The sequence below is a fragment of the Typopeltis vanoorti genome, chromosome 2 (assembly GCF_054136105.1).
Source record: "Typopeltis vanoorti isolate ZY-2024b chromosome 2, IOZ_Tvanoo_1.0, whole genome shotgun sequence".
Classification (NCBI taxonomy): Eukaryota; Metazoa; Arthropoda; class Arachnida; order Uropygi; family Thelyphonidae; genus Typopeltis; species Typopeltis vanoorti.
Window position 1 is genome coordinate 4,615,187 of NC_143550.1, and position 19,414 is coordinate 4,634,600.

The window sequence follows — 19,414 nt, forward strand, 5'->3', positions numbered from 1 at the left end:
AACAAGGATTACTCTAAATCCATCACCATTCCCTACATCCGAGGCACCTCGGAAAAAATTACCAAAATTTTAAAAAAACATGACCTCACCTCCTGTTACAGACTATACAGAAAATTGGCATCCCTTATCCGCTCCACTAAAGACCAACCACTTCCCCTAGACCTACCTGGTGTATACCAGGTCCCTTGCAGCTATAAGCTGTCTTACTTTGGCCAAACAGGCAGGACAGTGAATATCAGAATTTCTGAACACAAGGACTACACTCGTTTTCACAAGTACATCCATTCTGGTCTTGCAGACCATGCTCTGGATACACGCCACAAAATACGGTGGAAGAAAGCTTATCAATGTCACTGCGAGGATTAAGAGCATGGTGCCTTGTCATTAATTTTCGAGTTTTTCGATCTAAATTCTCCAATTCTAGCTGGGTCCATTCAACAATGCCTGCTGAATATCTCAGAACAGGTATGGCCCAGGTGTTAATTGCTTTTATCAAATTTTTGACATTAAGCATTGACTTAAGGAGTTTTCTTAGCCGCCTTATGTATTCTGCTCTAGTTTTTTCGTTGATCTTATTGTGCAGAATTTAGAAGCATTATTTGCTTCTAAAATTCCCAAATATTTGTAGCTATCTTCAAATTTTATTGATTTTTTTGCCATTGAGCAGCTTGATTTCGTTCAAGTCTTCACACTTTCCCCTTGTTATTCCAACAACACATTTGTCTAATCCAAAATCCATTGATATATGTTGACTGAATATGTATGTGTATATATATACATATATGTGTGTGTGTGTTAATATGTTGAAGATATGTTAAAGATACCAAGCTATTTTAAAGCTGGTTTTACTCCATTTCCCAAGTAAGCAAACAGACAAATAAACCGGTCTGGGTAGTGACCCCTTGCTTTTAATGCATAGCATCATATATCTCCTCAAGGAGATGGGCTTTGCATTAAGGGTAAATATTAAGAATAGTGATCAGAGCTTATTCCACCTTTACCACGAGTTGCCTAGACTTGCACTACCTTGTGGGTCAGTTAGACCAACACTACGTGCAAGCGCAAGCTTGACTTATTTGTCTATTTGCTTGCTTGGGAAATGGAGTAAAACCAAGTTTAAAATAGCTTGGTATCTTTGACATATATTATACCAAAGGTAAAAAACTTTCTACACACACACACATATATAGATATATAGACAGCATGGCTTTCTTAAATTAGATAGGTCTTGCTTTAGCACTTTGCTCATATATTTTAATAAAGTGACTGCAGGATTGAATTTTATTTATTTATTCTTATGGCAAAAGCAGCTACAAGTCACTGTCCAGATCAGAAAGCCAACCCAGGGTGTGATCTATCACCTCATGGATGTCCTGGAGGCACCACCATAAAATTGGTGCCTTGGGCAGTCATTCACAATATGAGTGATTGTCTTGGCCACAGGAGAACAGTCACAATAAGGGTGGTCTGACAGTCTCCATTATATGCAGTAGGTAGCCACATCTGCCCTGGTTAGTTTTGATCCTGTTGATAAATGACCAAATCTTCCTAGGAAGGGCAAAACCAGGCTGCAGAGCACAGGGATCTTCAACCATGAAACCATTTGTTGGGAGATTGTTAGACCAGTGTTCTCTCCATATATCATGTGTTGATTGTAAGGCAGCTGAAGAGAGTTCTTCCATAGACCAGAAAGGGTTTCTTGAATATACCACAATACTTTTGAATTCTGGCAAGGCATTTGACACTGGAGATTATTATACAAAATTGAAAGGGATGGATATGAAAAACAGGCTTGTGGTATATAGGTATAGATGGCTTACTGAGAGGCATCAGAGGTTTAACACTTTGATGTTATTAGTAGTAGTAGTATTACATAACACCTCCAGGGAGTCCAAAGACTCATTGAGGGAGTGCACTTGCTTTACAACTCTCTGTCTCCATTAACCGCAGCTACCTTCATCATCTACTGCCGACCACCACCACTATTTTCACAGACAATCACAAACATCCATGCCCACGGCGGGATTCGAACCTGCAACCTTTTGGCTGGAGAGTGGATACACTCGGCCAACCAGGCCGGCAATATAATGATCTAATTACTTGTCTTAACAGTGAGTTACTTTTCTTTTATAACTATAACATTGTGTATATTAATGTGAATATTGTGCATTTTCAAAGTAATAGCTCTGATGATGCCATAGAATCATTAGTGAAGAAATATATTAACAGCAAATATAATACTTGAAAAAGTAGCATTCACATTTCACAAGGATTATGAAATATCTTTCTTTCTTTAAATGGTATGACCACAAAATGAGTTTAATAAATTAAAAATTCACTGACAGTGCCCTTGTACACTTAACCCAACCTGTGCTATTTGGCAAACATAGTATTTCACTAGAGTAACTATGGCTCAGTATAACTTCTTTTTCAACTTCAGGAAATCTTGCAGGTCAAAGGATTTAATCAGATGATACAAATGCAAATACAAATTTTGGTATTGCTGAAGGAGATTTCAGCAATACCAAAAGCTGCATTTGTAAGGTTCTCAATTAAACCAGAATTAAATCACGATCAAACAAACCTTTCTCTGCAGAAGAGCCTATTCTGAGGGAAACTGATAAACACACCCCTGTAAATACATTTTGGTTTCACTACTTCAGTCTTAATATTTTGATTAGATCTCATATTTATGCATGATGATTTTAATCTAAGGTTACTATTAGATTCACTTATTTGAAACCAACAGTAAACTAGACTGCAAGCCCAAAAGATATTAAATTAACAAAGGAAAAGAAAAGGCCCAAATTTAAAATATTAATACAAGCCCTCTTTTGTGCAGACCTCAGTGCTACTTTGCCAGAATGTCAAAAAAAATTTGATACAAACTTATATTGTTGGTAATAAATTCTTTAAAGAAGATATCAACAACAGGCTATACATTTATACTTTCAAATATAATAATTTAACATTTCCACATAAGAATTATTTCTATCTAAATAATGATCCTGCATTCCCATCTGGGACAAGTTTACATTTAAAATACTATATATCATATAATAGCAAGAGAAGAGTAAGTGAAACATTATTATAAAGACAAAATGGTAGCCTTTTGAATAACAAATAAACTAAAATTAACTATAAACAAATAAATAATGGAAAAGTCATTTGAAAATTAACCAAGACATTCTTTGAGGCCTTGATTCCCCCAGAAGAGCCTAACCTAACCAAACCATTTGAATGCATGATGTACACCAGATCATGGATTCATATCCCACTGCTGCATAGATGTTTGCCAATGTCTTTAATTCATGGGTGAATTTCATCACGATGTGAAATCTCTGCCCAGAATCAGACTTGAAATATTCCATCATTGGTTTCTAAATTGGAGTTTCTGGATTATTTAACCATTAGCTCATCCACAGTATTATTGTACTGTACGTTTATGCCCTTTTGTGGTGATCACAAGAAGATACTCAAATATTAGGTTTGGCTGTGCTGTATGTTTATGCTGTCTTCCTTTCTTAGACAAAGGAAAATTCACTTTTATCCTTTCAGTAGAGAAAAAATTTAAACTCCTCTGTTTTGGTATACTCTATGTGAAAAGGACTTGGGAATAATAGCACAATCAAATATTTTTATTTATTTATTTTTTTCTCCCAGTACAGTTAGATGGCCAGAATACTGCAAATATTATATTTTAATTGATTTTTAGAAACTTTTGAGTGGATACACAAAATTTAATTTTTCTTCTATAAAGAAAATTTAAATTAAATTATTATTATTATTATTACGTGACACCTCCAGAGAGTCCAAGGGCTCATTGAGGGAGGGCACCTACTGTTACAACTCTCTCTCTCCAACGATGCAAACGCCATCTTCCGCTCATTACCACCACTGCTATTTTCACAATCACAATCATCCATGCCCACAGCCTTTTGACTGGAGAGCGGATACGCTAACCACTCAGCCAGCCAGGCTGGCAAGAAATGGATAGAAATGTCTGTCTCTATCCAAGAAAATCTTTTAAAATTTGTTAAAAGTCAGAGAAGGCCAACCAGATTAATCTAAGGGAATATCTTAAGAAGAAAATGATTTAATTTTGTAGTTTAAAAATCATAGAAGATGAAAAAGAAGAAATATGCAGTGCTTAATGCCCTTAAGGAATTTATTTCGTTGAATTGTTAATTATATATCGAATTCTTAGGGATTGCTTGCTACTAGAGGACTATGCCACATTAATGAAAGGTTGCTATAGATTAGATTTTATTATGTGACACTTGCAAGGACTCATTACAGCAGGGCACTCCACTACACACATCGTACCATCACCACTACCATCAGTATTTTTTGTCTGTAAATTGCATGTGTTCTAATGGACGATTTGTCTGTACCCAGGATGAAAAACCTCAGTTCCCAGGAGAAAAAACCCTGCTACCTCCATATTTTGGGGAAAAACTTCCAAGTCATTATTATAACAAATTATTTTATGGTTATTCATATTTGTTAAATTAGTGATTTAACAAATATGAATTTGTTAAATCACTTTCAACACAAAAGATTTCAACACAAAACACGTGTTGAAAAGCTTATTTTACTGATTAATAATAAAATAACTTTACGTTTCGACCCCTGTATTGAGGTCATCTTCAGAAGGATACATTCAGAAGTATAAGAACAAGCTACATGTTGTTGCATTCTATACAAGTAAATTACATCTACGTTGTTAACTAATCTTTTTTTCTTAGCCTGCCCTCCAGTGGAAAAAAATAAATAAAAAATAAAATTAAATAAAAAAATAAAAATTAAATAAATAAAATTAAAAACTACAATAAACTCTGCTAAAGTCCTCACGTACTAGGATTCTTCTGGAATTATACAGTTATATTACGATTATCTCTTGGATTTGTACAGTGCATGTTGCTATTGAATGTTCAAGGAAAAAAAAAAACACTTCACTAGGTCTTGTATTGAGATTTTTCTTCATGGTTGCTATGAAGGTTGTAGATGGGTCCTCCACATTCTTGGAATTGTTAGACCATCGTTTTTTATTCAGATTCGGATCATGTTTGAGCATTTCACAAGCTTCCTTGAATTTCCACTCGAACCAGGTTTTGGTGCGGTGTAGGGACTTAGTACCTTTCCAGTCAATTCTGTGGTATGTTTGGAGTGCGTGATCGGAAAGGCCAGTTTTTCCAAAATGGAGGTATTTTATGTGACGTTTGTGTTCATCTTTTCTGATTGGGATGGTTCACCCTGTTTCCCCTATGTATGGTATGTTACATGTGCAATCTATTTTGTAAACCCCTGGGTGGACTAAGTGTGGCAGGAGATCCTTGGAAGAACTGAGTAGGTGTCTTAATTTTGTCGGGGGTTTAAAGGTGGTTTTGATGTTGTATTTGTGTAGTGTTCTGTCTATTTTTTTTCTGAAATGCCTCTAACATATGGTATAGCAATAGCATTTTTGAAATCTTTTTTGTTATTAGTGGTATCTTTGTGGAGGATCTTGTGAATGGTTTTTATATTGTATCCATTTTTTATAAAGGTATGTTTGATGGTCTCATATTCATGGTTAAGAGCTTGTTCATTTGAACAAATGGTTTGAGCTCTGTGTTTAAGGGTGCTTATGATCCCTAGTTTTTGTGTTGGGTGGTGATAAGTTTTGTGTATGTACTGGCCTGTGTGTGTAGGTTTGCAGTAAACTGAGAAGGAGAGACAGCCTGAAGGAAGACGTGTGACAAGTGTGTGTCTAGGAACGGAAGAGAGTTGTTTTTTTTTTTCAATTTCAATGGCGAATTGGATGCGTTTGTGTTGTTTGTTCAGGTGGCTAAGGAATGTATCTAGTGCTTGGTGGCCGTGGAGCCAAATGGCGAAAATATCGTCGACGTATCTGAGCCAAATTTTGGGCTTTAGACACGCCGATTCTAGAGCTCGTTGCTCAAAATCTTCCATGTAAAAGTTCGCTATTGGGGGAGAGGAGTGGAGAGCCCATGGCGGTACCCTCTTTTTGAAGGTAAAAATTTTTTTGCCACACGAAGTATCCGGAGCGGAGTACGTGGGCAAAGAGGGCCGTGATGTGATGCGGAAATATGTTCTGTAAGAGTAGGATAGTATCATTGATTGGGACATTGGTGAAAAGGGAAGTTATGTCAAAGCTGACTAATAGATCTTGGTCGTTGAGTGTAATATTTTAAATTTTGTTTATGAATTGTTGTGTATTTTTTATGTAGGAAGGGGAATGACCAACCAATTCCTTGAGTGTGGCTGCTAATTTTTTGGCTAAGTAGTAATTCGGACTGTCAATTCCTTCCACAATTGGACGTAATGGCGTGTCTGTTTTGTGTACTTTTGGCAGGCCATAAATTCTGGGAGCGAGGGCATACTGCGGTATTAATTTTTTGGTTGAATTTAGTAAACAGTCAGTTTCCGTATTTTGTCAGCTACATTGGCGGGGAGGGATCTTAAACCTCTCTCGATATGATATATTATGTCTAGTTTATTTACTGACCTCGGAGCAATGGTGTAATTTAAACCTTTCTCAAGTAGCGAGAGTTCACCTTGTGTTAGGTTGTAATCCGATTGTTGATAACCAGACAGCGGTCCAATGGTGGTAGATTGCTCCTAACTGTGTTGTTGGGTGATTGGCTGCTCCTTCCGTTATGGCGTCGGAATTATCTTGTGCTTTCCTGTAGTTTTAATGCTTGAAACTTTGTTATTAATTGTTCTTTGTTTTTGAGTAGTAGGTGCTTGGCCGAGTCGTCTGTGAACCTGTCTAGAATATTCCAAATTTCCTGATTAACGTAACTGGATACATCAAATTTCAGTTGTAACACTTTGGCCTGGGTCGATGCTAGGTTCTTTCGTGTCTCGTGAATTTGTTCTCTTAACAAAGCTTTTTCTAGCCTGGCGTAGATACGGAGCGCTATAGCTGATGTAAATTTCTTCTTTAGTTTAATGCAGTTCGGTATTAAGTTGCTGTCTCTACATCGTTTCAAAAAGGCCAGTCGATTAATTAACATGGAACTATGTGGCTTTAGTTTACCATAGAGGCTGCACTGCTTGTGGGTCACATCTCCATGGATTATGATGACTCTTTTGGCATTTGGTAGGATCACAACACCTACCAAATGGTAAATTACAACCCCACGCAACATAACAAAAAGAAAATTACTGAACTACTTAAATCAGTTAACACGTGGCCGGAAGAAACAATCAAAAAATTAATACCGCAGTATGCCCGCGCTCCCAGAATTTATGGCCTGCCAAAAGTACACAAAACAGACACGCCATTATGTCCAATTGTGGAAGGAATTGAGTCCGAATTACTACTTAGCCAAAAAATTAGCAGCCACACTCAAGGAATTGGTTGGTCGTTCCCCTTCCTACATAAAAAATACACAACAATTCATAAACAAAATTTAAAATATTACACTCAACGACCAAGATCTATTAGTCAGCTTTGACATAACTTCCCTTTTCACCAATGTCCCAATCAATGATACTATCCTACTCTTACAGAACATATTTCCGCATCACATCACGGCCCTCTTTGCCCACGTACTCCGCTCCGGATACTTCGTGTGGCAAAACAATTTTTACCTTCAAAAAGAGGGTACCGCCATGGGCTCTCCACTCCTCTCCCCCAATAGCGAACTTTTACATGGAAGATTTTGAGCAACGAGCTCTAGAATCGGCGTGTCTAAAGCCCAAAATTTGGCTCAGATACGTCGACGATATTTTTGCCATTTGGCCCCACGGCCGCCAAGCACTAGATACATTCCTTAGCCACCTGAACAAACAACACAAACGCATCCAATTCACCATTGAAGTTGAAAAAAAAACCAACTCTCTTCCGTTCCTAGACACACTTGTCACATGTCTTCCTTCAGGCTGTCTCTCCTTCTCAGTTTACCGCAAACCTACACACACAGGCCAGTACATACACAAAACTTATCACCACCCAACACAAAAACTAGGGATCATAAGCACCCTTAAACACAGAGCTCAAACCATTTGTTCAAATGAACAAGCTCTTAACCATGAATATGAGACCATCAAACATACCTTTATAAAAAATGGATACAATATAAAAACCATTCACAAGATCCTCCACAAAGATACCACTAATAACAAAAAAGATTTCAAAAATGCTATTGCTATACCATATGTTAGAGGCATTTCAGAAAAAATAGACAGAACACTACACAAATACAACATCAAAACCACCTTTAAACTCCCGACAAAATTAAGACACCTACTCAGTTCTTCCAAGGATCCCCTGCCACACTTAGTCCACCCAGGGGTTTACAAAATAGATTGCACATGTAACATACCATACATAAGGGAAACAGGGCGAACCATCCCAATCAGAAAAGATGAACACAAACGTCACATAAAATACCTCCATTTTGGAAAAACTGGCCTTTCTGACCACGCACTCCAAACATACCACAGAATTGACTGGAAAGGTACTAAGTCCCTACACCGCACCAAAACCTGGTTCGAGTGGAAATTCAAGGAAGCTTGTAAAATGCTCAAACATGATCCGAATCTGAATAAAAATGATGGTCTAACAATTCCAAGAATGTGGAGGACCCATCTACAACCTTCATAGCAACCATGAAGAAAAATCTCAATACAAGACCTAGTGAAGTGTTTTTTTTTTCCTTGAACATTCAATAGCAACATGTACTGTACAAATCCAAAAGATAATAGTAATATAACTATATAATTCCAGAAGAATCCTAGTACGTGAGGACTTTAGCAGAGTTTATTGTAGTTTTTAATTTTATTTATTTATTTAATTAATTTTTATTTTTTTATTTAATTTTATTTTTTATTTATTTTTTTCCACTGGACGGCAGACTAAGAAAAAAAGATTAGTTAACAACGTAGATGTAATTTACTTGTATAGAGTACAGCAACATATAGCTTGTTCTTATACTTCTGAATGTATCCTTCTGAAGATGATCTCAATACAGGGGTCGAAACGTAAAGTTATTATTTTATTATTAATCAATAAAATAATCTTTTCAACACGTGTGTTTTGTGTCCCTAATTTAACAAATATGAATGCTGATCACCGTGTAACCTTAAAAGAAAAAGTATTTTATGGTTATAATTATTTATAACCATATATAATTATATTATAATTATTATATGGTTAAATGCTTTATAAGGAAACTCTAGACAAGTATTGAAGGAAAATATAATCAAACATCTTGTAATTAAAATGAAACGCCAAACGGCTTTTCATTTTATGAGAGAATATCAAGAATAGTGAGAGAGCTTGCTCCACCTTGGCTTCGAATTGCCTTCGCCGATAGTTTTTCGGCATTGAAACTCATAGATCGTAGTTCTCGATCTTGAGTTTCACTTACTGGCTGTATAGCAACATAGCATTTTTATCCCTTTAATATAATCAAACATCGTCAAAATTAGCTGCCACTAGTGAAATTAAATTTCACTACTTGCAGCTGTTGTAGTGAATGCACTCAACGTGTTCAATAGTGCTTTTTTTTAATATGCTTAGAAGCAGTTATGCAGTAACATCCTCTGTTATTGATGGGCATACAAGTGGCCTTTTGAGTAATTTTGGAATTTGAAGTTGATTCTTCACACACATTATAGTGACCATTCTGGATACTGATTTGTGAAACTCCATTACATAGCAAAGTATAGAACTTGGGTACAGACTGACAAAAAATATCCGTTGTGCAGAGTTAGAAAATGTGAGGGTCCAAAGGTTTTTGCAATTCACTAGCAAACTTCAGAGACCAAAGGTTCCCATAGCACTTTTAGAATAGCTTGCTTTAATGCAATGGTGCTTTAGTTAGGACTTGACAGTAAATTGTTTTAATGAGAGAGTGAGGTTGCTATAATGGTGTTTCTATTGCAAACATTTCTTATATGTATGTATGTATGTTGTTGTTGTTTTTTTTATCTACTGCAGGACAAAGGCCTTTCCCATTGCAGGTGGTTTTGGGTCTACTACTCCCATGGTGACCCAGTCCATATTGGGAGGGGACAATCACAAACATCCATGCCTACATGGGATTCAAATCTGCAGCCTCTTGGCTGGAGAGCTGATAGTCAACCAGACCAGCATATGTATGATTATAGCCCCTTAAACAATACCTTATTGTTGCCATGAAACAATGTCATATGTTGGTATACGTGAAAACATACTAATGTCACATTCATCTAAAAAATAATTTATTAAGAATTTCTTAGTGCAGTAAGAGCAGTGTATTTCCTTTTTAGAATGATTTGAATTTGAAACAAACTTGAAAGACTATTTTTTAGAATTAGCAGCAGATTTTAAAACCCAAGATTTGGAAAAGTGTAATTCCCAACAGCAGCCATAGAATAGGGGGAAGGGCCCTCGTATGAATTTCGGCTGCCAGTTTAACTTTTTCCACTTATAGTCTTGTGTGTTTTTGTATATGCTTTTACAATTTTAAGATTGTATCCCTGATACAATCTCGGTGAGAGAGCTGAAATATAGGAGCTGTTAATCTTATGCTTAATTATTTCTCTGTGCTTTATTCATTCCATTAGACTTAATTATGAGGTGATTTACAGTAGTTCAATACTATTTCAAAGTTTGAGTGAGAAGGAAAGAGATATTGTCTTTGATTAGGTTTAACTGGATATTAATGAAAACTTTTGTTATTCCTTTCTAGATCCAAAGTGAACAGATTCAAGCAATGATGACTTGTGCAAAATACAGAAAAATTATAGATAGGTGGGTTTTTGATATTTCAAAGTTTGCTTTTTATTTGAAAGTCATATCATCCTTCTTTATTATAAAATGAAGTTATGTGAAATGTATCCATAATAAACTTAACTAATATGCCATCATCTCCATATATTCCTGTCTTGGATTATTCTTTGTGTTTCTACATAGTTTAAGTCCAGCTAGTCTTTGTTTTAAACCAGGTGTGTCAGTCTTCCTTTTATTTCTTCAAGTCTTCCCTCTAATAAATCTTTTTGAAGATATGTCCAAAACTTCCTCATTTGGACTTTGATCTTTGTTGCACTTCTGTTTGTCCATATCTCAAAGTCGTCAATCCTTCTAATATCTTCCTCGTTTATTGGCCATGTTTTTACTCTATAGAGAAGGGAATACCAAATATAATATTAATCATGTATATTATTTCTGGGAAAACTCCCATGTTACTCCTCTTTATAAACTATTATAATTACAGCTATTTTGCCTGCTTCAGTTTAGGAGTACCCCTGTTTAAATGTCATTGGCTATTTACTCATGGATTCTTAGGGCATTATGAGTGTAGATGTACTAAAAAGTATATGTAGCCTAAGGAATAGAAAATTGCACATACCTTTTTTCTGGGTGTTGTGGCTTTTCCTCAGTCTGCGATGTCGAAAACTGCAGAGTGTGTGTGTGTGGGGGGGGGGGGGGGTAGGCAGTTTGGTAGAATAAGTTAGAAAAACCCGAACTTCCCTACACAAAAAATTTGATAATTTTTTGTGTAGGGAAGTTCGTTTTGGTACTTGGGTTGTTTTGGCGGTTTTTTTTATTTATTAACTATGCAAACAAGACGGCAAAAAACCGCCAAAACAACCCAAGTACCAAAACGAACTTCCCTACACAAAAAATTATCAAACTACCATACACCCAAAACACATATAAAGCCTATAAATACATCTTCAAACATACTGACTACAAACTGGTATTCACCACAAGCCAAAAACTGGCAAACCTCCTAAAATCCACCAAACCTCACACACAAAAAGAAATATTTGAACAGCACAATGTAGTCTATAAATTTCCCTGCCAAAAAGACTGTGACATCACCTACACAGGTTCCACCATCAGGTCTTTATGGGCAAGACTACAAGAACACTTCCGTGACTGTAACATCCCTATTCCAGAACATTTAAACACTAAAAAACGCAACATCAAAAAGAAAAATCGTATACAAAACACAGGAAAAACGGAAATAGCTGTTCACACCCTTGAACAAAAACACACCCCGCAGATAGACAAGGCCATCATAATAGACAGACAAGACAATGAAACAATGCTCAGAATATCGGAAACAATAGCTATAAAGTGTGACACGAACTCTATCAACGTACACAGGCCCTACATAATCTCCGAGGTTTGGAAGCTTCACAACATAAAATTGAGGTCACAACCCCGACCAATAGGAGACAACACAAACACCTCTAAAGCAGAAGCACCCACCCGACCTGACATAGCTTCCACTTTCCCAATGTGTTCAGATGACGACCACGAATAGTCGAAACGGTCCACACCCCGTCAACCACCTTTCCCCTTCCCCCTCCCTATTTTAAAAAATTAACCCTTTCACTTTTTTCCCCACCCTATATAAAAGTATATGTTTCTATATATTAAGAAAAAAACCCGGGTTTTTCTAACTTATTCTACCAAACTGCTTACCCCCCCACACACACACACTCTGCAGTTTTCGACATCGCAGACTGAGGAAAAGCCACAACACCCAGAAAAAGGTATGTGCAATTTTCTATTCCTTAGGCTACATATACTTTTTAGTACATCTACACTCATAATGCCCTAAGAATCCATGAGTAAATAGCCAATGACATTTAAACAGGGGTACTCCTAAACTGAAGCAGGCAAAATAGCTGTAATTATAATAATATAATATTAATCATTCTTAATCTATTTTTGGCTTATATCTCTTGATATCAGCATGCTTTTTATTCTGTTTAAGATTGATTTTGCAGTTTTTTCTAATTTTTCCATTGTCCTTAAGCAAGTCTCTCTCTCTCACTCACTTACTCAGCAATCGCACTGTATCATCTGCATAACAAAGTTTATGTTGTTGTTGTTTTTCCCCTTCCAATTTTATTCTCATCATTTCTTCTTTCTTTTAAAAATTTATTCACTATTGAAGTTGAACAGAAGTGGAGAAAGCAGATAATCATCACACATTGTTTTGCAAGTTTCTGACAGTTCATTGTTGATTCATGTGTTCACAGTTTGGTTCCATTTCATAAAGACATCTATGGAACTTCCATATTTAGATAATGCATATTTGCCACAGTGAAATAAAAACTTATTAATCATCCATACCCACACACGGTACTAACATATAGGTTGATTTACCACCCTCTCATATATGGGCTCAACAAAAAAAATAATAAAATAAAATAAAAAAAAAAACATTAACAAATATTTCATTTTATGCCTTGAAAAACATCATCAGTGTGGGTTTGGAGAACATTGATAGAAATTTGAATACAAAAGAACAGTAAACTTTTTGCATAATAGTGGTGGTCTCTAATAAAATTAGTTTAATCCTTTATCCAAGTGTGAGCAAACAAAGTTTGCGCCTGAAAGTATCTTCAGGACTGGGGTAAGGTGATACAACACCAGGGCAACTCGTTGCAAAGATGGAGAAAGCTACCAACACTCCTATCTCAGTATCTCTCATAATGCAAAACACATCTCCTTGCGGATATGTGTGAAGATACTTTCAGGCGCAAACTTTGTTTGCTCACACTTGGATAAAGGATTAAACTAATTTTATTATACTCTAACCAAGTGAAAAGTAAACTTTCAACGTCTTTCTCTAAATCCAGAGTAATTTATTAAAAAAGGGTGGCACACCATTTGGAAACTCCTGTAGGTAGAGATGACCTGCTAATGCTTCGGCCTGGTATCTTCACTTGGGCCTAGTCCCACTGAAGAGACCTCAATAAAGGTCGAAACTAGTCTGGGTTGTGGCCCTTCCCTTAATGCATAACATTAGACATATCTGCAAGGAGATGTGTTTTGCATTATGAGAGATACTGAGATAGGAGTGTTGGTAGCTTGCTCCACCTTTGCAACGAGTTGCCCTGGTGTTGTACCACCTTACCCCAGTCCTGAAGATACTTTCAGGTGCAAACTTTGTTTGCTCACACTTGGATAAAGGATTAAACTAATTTTATTATACTCTAACCAAGTGAAAAATAAACTTTCAAGTGGTGGTCTCATTTGACCAAAATGAAAGACAAGTTTGCAAGAACACAGAACTTGGTAAACAGTAGCAACAAATGGTGACATTTTGTCTTTTGGAGAAAGTAAAAAAAAAAAAAGATTGAGGATTTGTTGAAGTATTAGATGGCACTGAGTAGGAATTTCTTCAGAATCTTTCATACACACACTCAGAAATGGCACACTTGGATAAAGGATTAAACTAATTTTATTATACTCTAACCAAGTGAAAAATAAACTTTCAAGTGGTGGTCTCATTTGACCAAAATGAAAGACAAGTTTGCAAGAACACAGAACTTGGTAAACAGTAGCAACAAATGGTGACATTTTGTCTTTTGGAGAAAGTAAAAAAAAAAAAAAGATTGAGGATTTGTTGAAGTATTAGATGGCACTGAGTAGGAATTTCTTCAGAATCTTTCATACACACACTCAGAAATGCCCTTGATTAGAAATAGAGTTTCTGCAGATCTTGGAGGATGTTGAGAGAAACTGTCATCACTGATTATCTTTATACTTCTTAGGCTGTAACCATTTAGTAGAGCAATTTGCTTAATAGTTTCTAATTCATGTCAAAGAGATTATTTTGGGGCATAGTTTGTGTGCTAAGTATCAAATAGTTTACAGTTCCATATTTTTGAGATGGTTGATGCATAAATATGGCACTCGGCTGGAAGGATCAGAACAAGGGGTCATCCCTGGAAGTTGAATAAAGGTGTAGGGAGTAGATATTTTGCTTTGAGAGTTGTGAATGAGTGGAATAGGTTGCCAGAGGCAGTTGTGACTGCTTTGTCTGTTAATGGGTTCAAGGAGAGGTAAGATAATTGCATCTTTCACAATGAGTCTTTGTACTCCATGGAGGTGCCCGAATAATAATAAAAGATTGTGAGAGAGGAATATTGCAACCTGTAAAAGTTGGTTTGTAATAGACATAAGTTGAAAGAAGCTGAGATTCATGTTTGAAAGTATAAAAAAGATGTTGCTTCTGATAATATTTCTCCAAATAAATTTGATTCTAAGATGAAAATTAGTGATTTTATGCAGAAAGGATAGAAGCTCTGGTTCAGTTCCATCCCAAATAGCAAAAACATCATCTACATAGCATATCCAGAGGGTCTAGTTTTAGGATAGAGACTTATCACTCTTTCTTCAGGACATTTTAAATAAAAATTGGCCAAACTCTCGGAAGACCCTAACCTCTAGAGAGCGCGTCCCCTGGGTGGCGGATAGGGGAGCCCACAGGGGTGGTCCGAATATGTTGAATAAGGACTCGTGGGCCACAGGGGGCTATCATCTTGATAGCAAGGGAAGTGGCTTTCCTTTGCTATCAAGCGATAGAATAATAGAAATGAAAATTAAAATAGACAGAGGCTATATGACAGTAATTGGAGCTTATGCACCTGAAAACTTCTACATCCAACTGCAGAACATATTAAATAAGACCAATCCTAAGGATCACATTTTGGTAATAGGAGATCTCAACGCAAGAATTCGCAATAAACCATATAAACCAAACATAGGACCTATCGGAGAACTTAACTGTAATGGAAATAGATTAAGCGATTTTACTATAAGCAATAACTTTAAAATAATGAACACCTTCTTCAAACATAAAGACATCCACAGATACACCTGGGAAGCAAGAGACACAAGAAGCATTATTGATTACATAATCAGCAATATCAAAATTTCAGAAATGATAATAGATATAAGAGTATGTACAGGGGGATCTGAAATAGAATCAGATCACTACCTTTTAATTGGAAAAATAAAATGGGAACCAAAATGGAAAAGAACAAAAAAGCATGAGGAAAATAGAAATTTTGAATCTTTCAAAGTTAGACCTTTTGGACGATAGTAGTATTAAAGACTTGTACCAAAAAAGAATAAAGAACTGGATGACAAGTATAAAAGGAAATCAGAACATAGAAGAAGAATGGTCAAACTTAAAAACCATAATGACAAAAGCTGCAAAAGAAAGTTTAGGAACAAAGAAAAAGTGGAAAAGAAAAAGAGGCCTTAGGGACTGGGATGATGAAATTAAATGCATTATTGAAGAAAAGAAAAAAGCATATAAAAATTGGCTCAACCTAAAAACAATAGAATCAAAAATCGAATGCAGCAGAAAAAAAGCAAAAGCAGCATGCAAGAGAATAAACTGAAACAGATGGAACAATTTTGTAACAAAATTAGAGAGAGACTGTATGCTCAAAAGACCTAATGCATATAAAATCCTCAAAGATCTAAGCAATGAAACTAGAGAAAAAGCAGATATTAATACCATTAAAATAGAAACATGGCAAAATTACTACCAAGATCTATGGTATGATGAAAATGGAAAACATCACTCTAGAAGAATTAACAGAAGCATTAACCCAAAGCAAAACAGGAAAGGCTCCAGGAGAAGACAATATAAACTTGGAACTTATCAAATATGCAGGACTTGAATTCTCACTCAGGTTACTTAACTTTTATAATATGATCTGGAAAGAAGGAAAATGCCCACAAGATTGGACCAAAGCAATAGTTATTCCCATCTACAAAAAAGGACACAAATCTGATTGTAACAATTATCATGGAATCAGCTTACTTAGTACCTGTTATAAAGTATATGCAAAAATCTTAGCATATAAACTTAAACGTATAGTAGACCCAAAATTAATAGAAGAACAAAATGGATTCAGAAAAGGCAGGTCTTGCATAGACTCTGCATTTATGTTAAAATTATTAATTGAAAAACACAGAGAAATGAACATAGAAACAAGCATAGCTTTTATAGATTACACCAAAGCATTTGATAAAATTATCAGAGAAAAACTATGGGAAATCCTAGAAGAATATGAAATACCAAACCAACTCTTTAGAGCCTTATATAATATATATCAAGATAATAAAATATCTGTGAAGTACAATAATTCAACATCAAGCTGGAAACCAATAAATCAAGGAGTACGTCAGGGTTGCCCTCTCTTACCAATTTTATTTAATATATACATAGATAAAATCATAAAAGAATGGAAGATAACTAATGAAGGAGGATTCAAGATAAACCATAACACCAGATTAGTTACTCTTCTTTTTGCTGATGACCAAATAATCCTTGGAAACAATGAACTACAAAAATCATTCTACAGTCTAAATAATCTGATAAAAACATATAGTATGGAAATATCAACAGACAAAACAATAGTCATGGTCTTCCAAGGTGCTAATCCAATAAGAAGCAAAATAGTAATAAACAACAAAATAATAGAGTAAGTAAATACATTCAAATATTTAGGTTGCACAATGTCATGAAAATGAAGCAGATATAGAACCAAAGATATCAAACTTTTTAAAAGTAACAGACATTATAAATAAAATTTTTAAACCCAATTATGTACAAAAACACACCCGAATAAGAATCTACAATACAGTAGCTAAACCAACCTTACTTTATGGCAGTGAGATATGGACAATTAAAAAAAGCAGATGAAAGAAGAATCGAATCATCCGAAATGAAATTTCTGCGCAGAACTGAAGGAGTCACAATAATGGACAAAATTAAAAGCAGCGAAATCAGAAAAAAACTTGGAATTACAACCTCCCTAAATGAAACAGTTATTTGCTATAGAGAAAAATGGAAAGAACATATACTAAGAATGAATAGAAGCAGAATACCTAAACAAATTCTAAATTACCACCCAAAAGGTACTCGATGCAGAGGAAGACCCTTAAAAAGATGGAATTGAATCCTGAACAGGCCACTTGGCCTATAAACCTGGAAAGGAAGAAGAAGAAGAAGAATTGGCCAAATTTCGAGAGAGAGGAGCTTATCACATTTTCTTCGACCTCTCTAAAGTTTGTCTTTCCAGGTGAAAAATCCATAAGTGATCATAAATTTCAATAGGTTTATAATTCAGATGCAAATTCTTGAGGTAACAACTCTAATGTCTCACTATGAGGAATATTTGCAAAAAGAAATACAATATTCAAGCTAACAATAACATCTGGAGAAAAAAAATTTAAGAGAAATTCTGTGCAAATTTCTTATTGAATATAGCGAACAATTAGACAACCAAGAAGGTTAAACAAAATTTTGTAGATGGAACTGCTTTTGTAATCAACAGTTGATTGAGGAGAACAGTTATTTTTGTCACACAGTTATGGCACACTCCTAGTTTAGGAGTGCCATAAAATTCAAGGAGGCCTCACATGGTACATTCTTTGTCATTTTTCTTAATAGTTTGCTTGATTATTGGATGTTATCTTATCTAATATCTTGTTTACTTGATTTAGCTGATATCTAGTAGGATTGCTACTATTGTGGGATTTACGTGTAAATTTATTGTAAAAAAATAATAACTTCTGCATGTTTCACTGTGTTTTATATTTGGCCCATTTACAAGAGGGTGGTTGGTCAACCTATATATTAATATTAAAAAAACTATAAAAATGCAGGAAAACTAACTTTAAAACTTATTTATTTGTAGAATTTTTGCCTAAATGTTACAGGCATCTTCAGTAAAGAATTACAGAATGGCTAACAATAACAGACAATTCTAAAAAGCATCACCTTAGTGGTTAATATAAGATTACTAAAATGATCAATAATTTCCTAACTAAAAAAATGTGTGCGTCTGTGTACACACTGCTTATACCAAAGTCCAAAGCAGCACATATATATGTGCTGCTTTGGACTTTGGTATATGGAGTTTGTATGCTCAGTTCTTCCTTTGTACAGTCTTAGGGCAGTTTTGGAAAAACCACGGTTTACTTAGGGAAATTGGGCGTGAATGGGGAATGTTTGCTTCCATTCTGGAGAGAATTACTTTAATGATCCATTCAGTGCATATATTTGGGTTGGAAAACCAAAAACAATAATCCAAGCAAGGGAATGAAGCATAAAAACCTTGGAGGTTAACCCTTGTTGTTCTTATAATGCTAGGTGAATCTTGGTTGAGAATGGCTGGGTGTTGATTGGTAAGAAAAGAGATAATCACAAGGTTGTGGTTCTGAATTACCTAAGGGAGATACAACCTTCACAGTATATTTGGGAATAATTTACAGCAAATTAATTGTTGTAACTTGTTCAGAAATTTGTTCATGTAGTTGTTGTTTTTTTTTAATTACGCAACTATGCTTAGTTTCCTGGAACCAATAGCATTTGTTCACTCAGCTACTGCCGAGACATGTGGAAGTATGCTCAAGCATGTGTTCATATTTTACATGTTGTAACCAATTCTTTTGCTCTCGCTCTCTCTCCGTGAATGATGTTACGATGAGCAAAATACATAGACGTTTCATATTATGACCTTTTTCTTGACCACTAGTATTAATAAATTAAATTAAAGACTTAATTCTGTATGTTAGTCAAATAAATAATAGTTTAATATCCGACGTTTCACCGACTAATATCTGTCAGCATTTTCAGCTTACCAGTGT

The 19,414-nt window shown here is 35.4% G+C and overlaps 1 protein-coding gene across 3 annotated transcripts in view; it reads left to right on the top strand.

Moving 5' to 3' along the window:
- Positions 1-19,414, top strand: part of LOC150108792 (kinesin-like protein KIF11-B) — a 706,328-nt gene that overhangs the window by 499,112 nt on the left and 187,802 nt on the right. For all 3 annotated transcript variants that reach the window (XM_090403242.1, XM_090403252.1, XM_090403263.1), the window contains exon 19: positions 10,686-10,747. In XM_090403242.1, coding sequence (XP_090259368.1) covers positions 10,686-10,747 — 62 coding nt within the window. The remainder of the gene's footprint in view (positions 1-10,685; positions 10,748-19,414) is intronic.